General features: G+C 43.7%; 1 protein-coding gene across 1 annotated transcript in view; it reads right to left on the reverse strand.

Moving 5' to 3' along the window:
• Positions 1-32: 32 nt before the first annotated feature.
• The window catches only part of T265_04722 (hypothetical protein), a gene marked incomplete at both ends in the record, with an annotated part of 27,733 nt that continues 17,466 nt past the window's right edge, over positions 33-10,299 (reverse strand). The window contains 4 exons of the mRNA XM_009169526.1: positions 33-633; positions 4,542-4,783; positions 6,684-7,663; positions 9,499-9,799. Coding sequence (XP_009167790.1) covers positions 201-633; positions 4,542-4,783; positions 6,684-7,663; positions 9,499-9,799 — 1,956 coding nt within the window. The remainder of the gene's footprint in view (positions 634-4,541; positions 4,784-6,683; positions 7,664-9,498; positions 9,800-10,299) is intronic.

Consider the following 10,299-nt stretch of genomic DNA (forward strand, 5'->3'; position numbering starts at 1 on the left):
AACGAAGTGAAGGGTATGAAAACAAAGAAAAGTTGCTTTTCTTTTTGGTGCTTGCAAACAAATTGTGAGCAGCAAATAACATACCTCTGACAAGTAAGCGAGAGTGAAAATCCAACTAAAAGCGAGAGTTGGTTGGTGATCAGCATTCAGGTGATCAGAGACAGAGTGAAATGTGAAACCATAATGAGAAGAGTTGTGTGTCACTGGAAAGGGCAGCAATTAGCATCGAATGGGTCCATCACACTGAGTGGATCTACAGAGGAATCTTCGTTCGAATTCCGCCTCTGGCCCTTGAACAGATGCTTTGTATCTTCAAAAACAGATACTGGACGGACAACGCCACACTGAGAGCAGAATTTGGCCGTTTTTGCGACGTATCTGGTCCCACATTCATGACAATAGCTCAGGGGGGCATGACTGTGTTTGGTCACCGCAGTTTCGGGGCTATCTTTCATTTCTTCGATATCGCCGTCTATTTCATCCACCAAAGCATCTGGGGAGGATAGCAAACTTTTTATCGGAAGGTCGCTTATTGTATTGCCTTGTTGACGAGGACGATGGAGCATTGCTTTGGTGAGAACCAGAGCTGTGGGAATTCCAGGCAAGTACGTTTGTAGCACCGAGTTGTGGGTCCTGTAGAATAAAACAAAACAAGAGTTGTGCTTGTTTGTTGGTAAATATTACCCTTATCGGTTGTTGATCAGGTGGCCGTTGATCTGTTGATCAAGGTTGGCAACTGAATTGCAAATGTTTTGTCACCATACGAGGAGTGCGTAGTTGGGTGGGAACCACCCAAATGCTCAATGATGATGTCTCCTGTCCCACCTGACCGACAATCGATAAACTCACCCGAGTTACCACTATTTAGACAAATGTCACCCTTAGTATAATCCATGTTGACTAAATGAAGTTAGACAGATATTTGTTAAAGAATTATTGTATCGCATTGTAAGGAATTTCGAATAATAAATTACCGATTCGGACCTTGACTCTCTTCTGTGCTTATATATAATTTTTACCAAACATGGCCGATGTGTACGTGAGTCGCATATAACCTTTTATTTCAATGATATGAATTCCACTGCATCAATCAGCCGATCGCTTTTAGCTTTTTTTCATTCAGTTTTTTTCATTCTCAGTTGCATGATGTAAAGGTTGGTCAGGTCTTTGGAAGCAAATTCAAAATCTGAAGGTGTAGTGTATGCAAAAGAACTGGCTGAAAAAAAGGCTCCAAATGTTCTATTGAAATGCTATATTACAATATTTCTTATACCCTTTTCCTAGTACAAACTTCAAAAGAGGACGATGTCAAAATCCCCAAAACAATCCCGACCCTTTCAGCATTGCAAGGATAGAGTAGTCGCCTCGAGGGGTAACTGGCTGAGTATGGTCGAGAGTAGACTAAATCTGCTTAGTTTCCTTGTTGCCTACGGAGTTCATCGCAGGAACCAAAACTGGATCGCGATATGTGTAGATCCTGCAGCTGAGCAGCGTGTATCTGAGATATTTCTGGAGTCGACGGATCCTCTCTCAGGAGATGGTTGACCCAAAGTAAATATTAAAGCGGTTTTTAGGTGAGGAAAACGGATTTCCCGATATAATCGGTGTCCGTTTTGATTCGCGATGTGCAATGTTACTTTTATGACAGTTCAATGCTGCATTTCGCCTCTCCCGAAGAGTACTGCATCTATCGGGAGCTCCTTTGGCTGTAAATCCATTAATTTTCAAGTATCATTAGCCACTCATTTGGAAAGATAACAACGATAACCAGCAAGTCTGTCAGAGCAAGCGGTATGATTTCCATTTTCTTGATGGGACCATCCTTTTTCTAGGTTCCAAGGATTTGTTCCGTCTTCAATCATCCTAATTGGGATAGACACACATGTTGCACCGGGGTCATTGACCCCAATAATATATTTCGGTGGGACCAAAAGTTGGTTTTTCTTGCGAGTTGTTGAATAGCTACGACTCCAACTTATAGATGTCTTGCGTACTGTACCACAAGCCTTGAGGAACAAATCTTGTGTCGACAAAACGTCAAAATATGAAAAATCCTTTTATCCCTAAAGTTCTACTTCCGATTCAAACATCCGTATTGGGATGAGTGTAATGAGAAGGGCCGTGAAGTGGGTTTCAAAAACACCACAGCTATCGTTCAATTCAGTTTATCAGCTTTAAACCATTTACCAAGGTTCCAACTGCCACAGTTTCAGCCATCGGAAAGTGGGGGAGCACGGGAGGTTTGGCCTACCATTGATCGGTTGGTTCGGGAAACTGAACGCCTACGCAGTGAAGACGATAGATTGGATGCATGAGCACCACTGATTGAGTGAATGAGCCATGCCTACCAGTGCCATCAACCATTGGTGACTTGAGTCCCGGATCCCAATCCAGGGAAGCGGCAGATTTCTGCCCAAGTTTGTTGGTTCATCTTTATACTTCGATGCCAGGTCATACACTGTACACCTCTTGGTCACCCTCCACTCACCACAGGGATGGGCCAAAAACAGCTCTGCTAGGCAGACGATCCTCTGGCTTGTACAGTTCATGCCCTAACCAGCACGACTTATGAAGAGTGTGTAATTAATCCATCGTTGGAGAGGTCCTTTTTCCAAAACCATCTGGCGCACATCGACAGTCCTTATACGCTGTTCCCTCCAGACCTGACTAGTGATTCGAGGATATTAGTGGTCAAACACTTAAGCTGTGCGTGGAGACTACGTTTCTTATTCACAAGGCAGCAGCACCACAGTGGATATTCTATCCTAGAAGGGGAAGCTGATGTCATTCTGGCGTCATAGGTGTCGAAAATTTGAAAAAGCTGACCTGGCCTTCCCGATTTGAGAGATAACCTTGTTTCCAGCCAGTCCATCTGAAGTTATACAACTACCCATGTAAACAACTTTACCTATCACGTCCTTTGGCTCGCCTTCATGCTCGAACTTCGGTTTGACCTCACCCAGTTTTGCAGTGGTAGTTTACACTTTGTAGGTGTGAAGCGCATACGAAACTGCACAGCGGAAATAGTAAGATTATTTAAAATGGCTTGCATCTTTGGAGGATCTGAACCAAGGACGGAAATAGCGTCCGCATACTCAAAGTCCATGAATGAACGTCCCGGAAGCATCTGTACCCCTCCGAGGTTTCAGAGACAGGGGAATTTCAACCAGCACATCAACAACAAAGTTAGACAGAAATGGTGAGAGAGGGTGGTCTTGTCTAACACCAATGGGCGTGGTGAATCCAGGCAAAGGTCAGGTACTGTCAAGGTTTCTGACGATCGACAAAATCAAAACCAGCTTTTAAATCAGGAAAAACAACCAACCTGGGACGTCTGAAGAAGTGACAATGTTCAAGAAAGTAAAGATATGTAGATGCATCCTCGACCAGGGCGGAACCCAGCTTGATTCTCACGAGTCTGTCTTTCCTGATAATTGACTGAACTGCATAACCCGATGCCAGAGAACACTTTAGATGAGACGCACACCAGACTGATGCCACGATGATTCTCATGGGATATTCTTGTGCCTTTTTTGAAGACTAGAACGACGGTCGAGAGCTATCTTGCCTCATACCAATGAACGTGGTGAACTCAGGCTAAAGCTTGGTATATACTCGTAAACGCCCAAAGAAGTTCGAACACAATACCTTCATAAGGCATGCAGATTTGCTCGCCAGCTATTACCACAGTTTCGGACGATCGACAAATTCAAATGCGGCATTCAGATCAGGATAAACGAACAACATTCGGAAGACTGGCGCTGTCCAAGAATCGGTCACGATGTGAAAGTGTGATCAATACATCTTCTGCCAGGACAAAGTCCAGCTTTATTCCTACACATGTGTCTCTCTCCCGATATTGTGCGAAAATAATGTCAGACAGCACCTTGGATACGATGGCTACCGGGTTGGTATCACGTTGGTTTGGCATGATACTCTTGCGCTCTACTTGAAGGTTCGGATCAGCGCAGCCATTGGGCACTGGCTAGTCCCCTTTTGAGAGACGGTCACTGACAGGGCTTTTGATGTCCATTGGAAACGACAACCAAACATCGCCCTGGATACAGGCATTAAAACAAGTTTAAATTTTTCAGAATCTAGGGGCACACTGTGGAGGACGTCAAGCAGCTGAGTCGCAACCAAATGAGTGAGTTGTGCGTTACCCAGCCTAGTTCTCCGCGTTGATACGATTTTGCTCATTAATTTATCCAGTTATTTATTTTTTGTCTACCAAAATAGACTAGTAGTGTAATCCAAACTTCTCAGGGGGAATCGGGACCAGGTTGGTCAATCTTTCTTCTATTTATGGGGTTATTCTTTTAAAGAACTATAGAGCCTTTTCAGTCCGAAGTGGCTTGCCTCGAAACGATTTTTCCCATACAATTGCGTCTGTCGGTAGAGTGACCTACCGTAGTCTCCTATCTAATCTTCGGCTATTTGGTCCTAGCAAGTGCCCTTGCTTGTTTGTTCGATAACACATTTTTCACTGAACGGTTTCTCATAGGACTTTCAGATTCTTGATGTTGTGCAATCAGACTCACCGACTGTTGACTTCACTGTTTGAACCACTTCGGTCCTGAGTTTGTAATTCCCCCGTGGGCGTTGTTACTGTTTTGCTGAACTGTGAGACAAATCTTGCACCTCTTAAAATGGATGGTTTGGGTACAGGACAACGTGGTACTGCTGGAGTTGCTTTGCTTCCCTCTAAGTGTGTGCGGGGATCCCCGGACAGTTTAATAGTATGCGTGGGTTCCGCGGTTTCTTTGGGTTTCTTGCTTGTCATCTGTCAAGGAGTGATGAAGAGATACTTTTGTGTGACCTATCACACGAATCATCAGATTATCTGCCTGTTTGTGGGGCAGGTTAAATTTGACGGAAATGATCTGTTTATGTTGCTTCCTAGTCGACGAGCCAAAGAACAAAGTGACCAAAGTGAATTTAATCAGATCCGGCATTCTTTAGAGCACTCAGTATAAGAAACCAAATCTTATTAGATTCTACTAACTGCGAGCCTTTGATCGAAAGGCATTTTTATGAAATGGTGCATAAAACATAATATTTTAACCAGATGTCGAACGGTTGTGCTGATTTGGCAAACAGACGGTTTTCAGACACTCACACCAATCAGCCGTCGGGTTTCGCTGAACAGAAGCTACAGTTCAGGTTGGTATTTAGACAGTGTCGTTGAACACCCACCAGCCACTTTCTCCTCGGCTTTTGATGGTAGGCAGCAGACGCCACAAAGACGTGAAGCATGCTGTCGAATCTGCCGGTACTACTGTGAAGGATTTCTGGCTTCTTTGTAGGACGTAACCTGATGATCGAATAGGACCCGATCATCCTACACTAGAGCTCAACTACATGTTTCACGTCATCTATCCCGGCTTGTTCTCTTGAGCAGTTGGGTTATTTGCGGATGTCCAAAAGTCAAAAAATGAAATTCACTCTCTAAGCAAGCAAAGCTTCCTATGAATTGTAACTTTCTTCTTGTAACCTGTAAGACTCCAGCGAGTGACTTTAGACTCTTGCTACTGTAAGCTTGCCTTCTCTTATGCTACTGCAGGTACAGTAATACAATCCCACTAGTAAAAAAATGGTAGTTTCTTGCCGTTTTTCTAGGCTAAGGATAGCATGCCCTCTTTTTGTCTGACGGGAAATGCATCTGTTGGGTTTTCATGGCAAACATTCTCCTCATATAGCTTTCTTGTGAATTGGTGCATCTGCATACGAGGTCTGTTTTGTTTACAAATTGCAGGTCTGCATCGCAAAGCAGTTTTGGACTTGATACTGACGGTGTTCTTCGCTCATAATTAATGGAGCACAAGTACGCCTATTTTAACTGAAGATAGGAATGACTTGTAAAAAACTTTTCAACCTTACTGAGCTGGCGTTAACAACGAAGCATGGCATGCTTGGAGAGGCCGATCGTTTTTCTGTATGTCCTACGTCAGGAGGCTAGGTCTGCGACTGATGGAATAGTATGAACCTCACCGTAGCAATGTATGCATAGAACTTGGCAGCCAGTAGTGCCGACTTCATCAGTCGACCTGGCATTTCCTATTTCAGAAGCGATTTTTATTTTTCTTAAGCCTGCTGCAGGCCTCTGCATTGACGGGTCTACCAGCCATACAATTTGTCTGGTCTGATTTCCGGTTTGGTACATTCCGGCCTAGTAACATCGATTTGCACACTGCAGTTGTGATGCGTGTGTGAACAGGGTGGCTAGTGATTTGGGATCGGCTTTCGCGTAATCTCAAAGAGGGTTTCACGTGCAACACTCTGCTTAGTTTACGTCTGTGCTATGAAATCTCGTGGTGATTTTTCCCTTTCAAGTGGCAGATTCAGACGAGGATTATGGTTACATGCTGGATACAGGTTGGAACATATGTGATCCCCTGAACCTCCATAGTCAATGAAGTGTTTTGCTTTTGCTATCCAACCCTTTTCTACACACTGATGTGAGCAGTCACTGTTATTTATTGGGAGGGATGGAGTCACTTCAGGGTGGACAGGTGATAACTACATTCCCATCCAGGTGGCACATCAGTGTTTCTTCAAGAATCTGACAAACTTAGCACTGACTCCATACAAGCTAGATGGTATTTGAGTACATTTCTGCATTGATCAAACAAAATAAAAATTTTACACAGCATAAATTTCGTTGGCGATATATTGCAACTCACACTGCTTTTTTTAAAGATTATCGGTGAATCCTTTCGGTCATTTGGCAGAGGTTCAGCAACCTGTTGTACCATCTCGACGCCCGGGCTGACAGTGGATGGGCTCTTCAAACTTGGTATTCGAACAACGTGTGCAACAAGAAGTTCTGCTGTTTGGTTAACCGGACAACAGGCAGACTGGAAAGCACAATCACCTTCGACTCCAACGCGAAATGTCGACTCAGAGTGTTTCTGTTTGTCTCCAGTAAGGTCAGAATATTTACTGCTCTGTTCGGAGTGTGACTGACATCGCTTATGGGCTTGACCAACTGGATGTAACCTACCGTATCGTTTAGAGCAGCGATAATGATGGTGGTGACGTTGCGCTGCTGCCCCTGAGCCGTTATCGTGTGTTGAACAGTGACTTACGGAATGGGATGCTTTGGGCGCTGCATTTGTGAGTACTTGTTCCCCGCAGCCAACAGGAAACGCACCCGATGGCAACTTCTCCGGGGTTGATGTTGGGATCAACGAACGCTTCGAAACATCCGAATGTGCAATGTTTATTTCGGCGTTCTTGTGAGTTGTGAACGATGTTAAATAATCTCGCTTCCCTGCTGTTTGCGATTCTGCATCAGATAACGTAGTTTTTGCAAGAATCTGCTTGATGGGAAAGTCGTTTGCCAAGACACTACATTTTTCACCTGGTTGAAATCGGCCTTCCGCAAACGAGGATACCGTTGGAGACCATGGACATCGGGCCAAACTCACTGTCGAAGCAATTGTTTTGGACCTATCTTGCCTCGTCGGTTCATTGTCGGAGAATTTGAGAAGGGAGACCGTGGACAGTGAAGAAGTCTGTGAAGGCGATGAGTAGTGCGGCAAACTGTCTGCATCTTGCGCCGGAGTTGGTTTCAGAGTATAGTCTTGCGGAACGGTAAGCAATTTGTTTGAATCCCACGAGTCTTCCAACCCACTGCTGACTGTAGATGTATCAGGTCGGTCTGAGTTAGGGTGGGATGGAATGGCGGATAGAGAAAACCATTCCAAATACAGAAGTTATTTCGTGAAGCTGTACCCGGTACTTCGGTTTAGAACATTGATTTGGTAACCAGCATCAAGCACATTCAAAGGATACCCTGATATAATTTTTCTCTTCGTACATGAACTCTCACAATTCGCAATAAAAAATCTCTTCTCAACAGATTGTTGGTACTTTTTGAGGCGTTGTGAAGCACACCAAATATTCAACCTAGGTTGTTTTGTATAGAGATAGCACCTTATATTTTGAGTGAATGATCGCAGAGTAGGTGTCATTGTTGGAGATGTTCAAAATATTTGAAAGAAAATTGATAGAAGCTCACTCTGGTTTATTCTCTCTAATACAGTTCACTTTGTCGCTTTTTTATGCTAATGTCAAATAGTATCACTGATTAGGACAGAATGTCTTGCGACGAATCTTAGGTGCCGTTTACATTTATGAGGGAGAAGCTTTCGGAAGTTTGAAGGCGGTTGAGAGTTTTCACCAGACCTCCGAACATATATTACCAATACACGATATATAACTGCATACAAATTCACATATCTCGTACAGCTACACTGTTATGTATACGCTTACGCATTTATAAATACACATTCAAAGATAGAAGTGGCGAATTAAGGTGAAAAATCACACCTGTAGAGACAGCAAGAAGGTGCATTACTAATTGAGAGTGCAATTTTGTCAGTCCTCAGTGGTGCACGTTGTTGTAGAAAGCACCATTTGATTTGTATTTTTTTTCTGAGGCGCACTTCCTTACTCTTACTACCCTCTATGTGTTTTTACAGCTCTTTTGAGTTTTGTTCTTAAGCGATTTTGGTGGTATCTATTTTGTCTGATGTCCCTTTTTCCCTGCGATAACTTTTGTTTAGTTTGTGACTGGTTAGAGAAGCGTAAAACCATTTGCTCACGCTGTCAAAATTGAAAAAATGAACCGCGATGCAGATAGGGATTATAATGACACAGGTTGATGATGATGATGAGGATAATGGTGATGATGATGGTAGTGATGATGATGATGGTGATGATGATGATGATGATGATGATGATGATGATGATGATGATGATGATGATGATGATGATGGTAATGGCGGTGATGATGACGGCGATACTGATCATGGGGATGGGAATGACGACAGTGAAGACAGTAATGGTGATGATGATGGTGACGTCGATGACGATTAGGGCGATAATAATGATGAGGTACTGGTCATCGTCGTAATGCTGCCGATGTCCTCGGTGACCATAATGATGGTGCGGATGATCAGAAGGATGTACTTCTTACGATTACCTAATGTAGGCGCATCACGCGAACTAAAATGAGGAGTCATCTGTCACGTCAGTCTTTTTGGTCGACATCTGGATTTCTCCTAACGAACATCCTCAGTATGTCACCTCAAACACACTACTTGGTATTTTCAGAGGCAAATCAATCGATGCTCTCGACAGTCGCATTTCCGTAACAGCCGCCAGTAGTACGAAGTCACCTTATTTTGATTAGTTCTTAGTCAGCTGGCTTGAGCCTAAGCATTGGTTAAGGTGTTAAACTACTGATCGGAGGGGTTTTGGTTTGAGCCCGACCCCTGAATCTTGACTGCTCCGGTCTAGGATTGGGCAACTTGGCAACATCCCAGCCTTCGTGTTCCCTTCCAGCAGCATGATCTTTAGGCACCAAAAGAATGTTATAGCCGAGCGAGCTGATTTGTGCATTACTCTGAGAATTTTGAAGCATATGTCTACGCGTAAGCAGCAACTGGGAGAGTGTGGATCAAAAACAGCTTCTGAAAAGAAACCAGTTACCTTTCAACTTTTTAGCTTGTTGTGACATATCCGTCGGGTTATAAACCAGCAAGTGGTTGCAGTTGCTGAGTTGTTCCACCGCGTTCCATGACAAACTTTCTACCAAAGGTTTAACGACGTCCTTGTCCATAACTCCTTTTTGGCATGAATAGTTCTCCATAGACAGTTCATTCAAAGTGACGGAAGACGTGGGGGTGGGATAGTTGGACAGATGAGATAGCGCACTGGAATATACCATTTCTTCTGTAGAATCTGTAGCGTTCACTTGTGTTCGGTTTCCTCGTTGTAGTGTCGGTTTATACTGAAAGTGAAAAATTCTACGTGGTTTATGAGTTGGAGCCTATACCATTCATGATGCACATCATTGACGGGACAGCCCAAAGACAAGCTCAATGAAGGCGAAGCCAAGAGATTTCTTAAACTCGAAATCGGAAATCGGGTTACGAGTTGGTACTATATCCAGTCATAAATGTCATCAAATTTTCAAGGGATTACACCTCTTTGATGCATTTGAATAGCACAGAATAATATCTAGATTAAAAGGCTTTCCATGGGGAAAAGTGGCTGCCGAGTTTGAGAGAACTTCTTTGGGTAGACCGATTCACATTGTCGTGGATCTGCACTCCCACCAGTGAGTGGTGACCGACAGACAAAACCACGGCTTTGAAGCAGCGAACCACAAAAGCTACCTGTTGGATAGTGGAGCCTCACCAGGCAAGACATTGGATGGCCTATCATCTGCATACTTGTGTTGGGCTGCCACTGTTGTACAACCTTTTCCTACCCATAAACTAATTTAGT

This window comes from Opisthorchis viverrini (assembly GCF_000715545.1).
Source record: "Opisthorchis viverrini unplaced genomic scaffold opera_v5_81, whole genome shotgun sequence".
Classification (NCBI taxonomy): Eukaryota; Metazoa; Platyhelminthes; class Trematoda; order Opisthorchiida; family Opisthorchiidae; genus Opisthorchis; species Opisthorchis viverrini.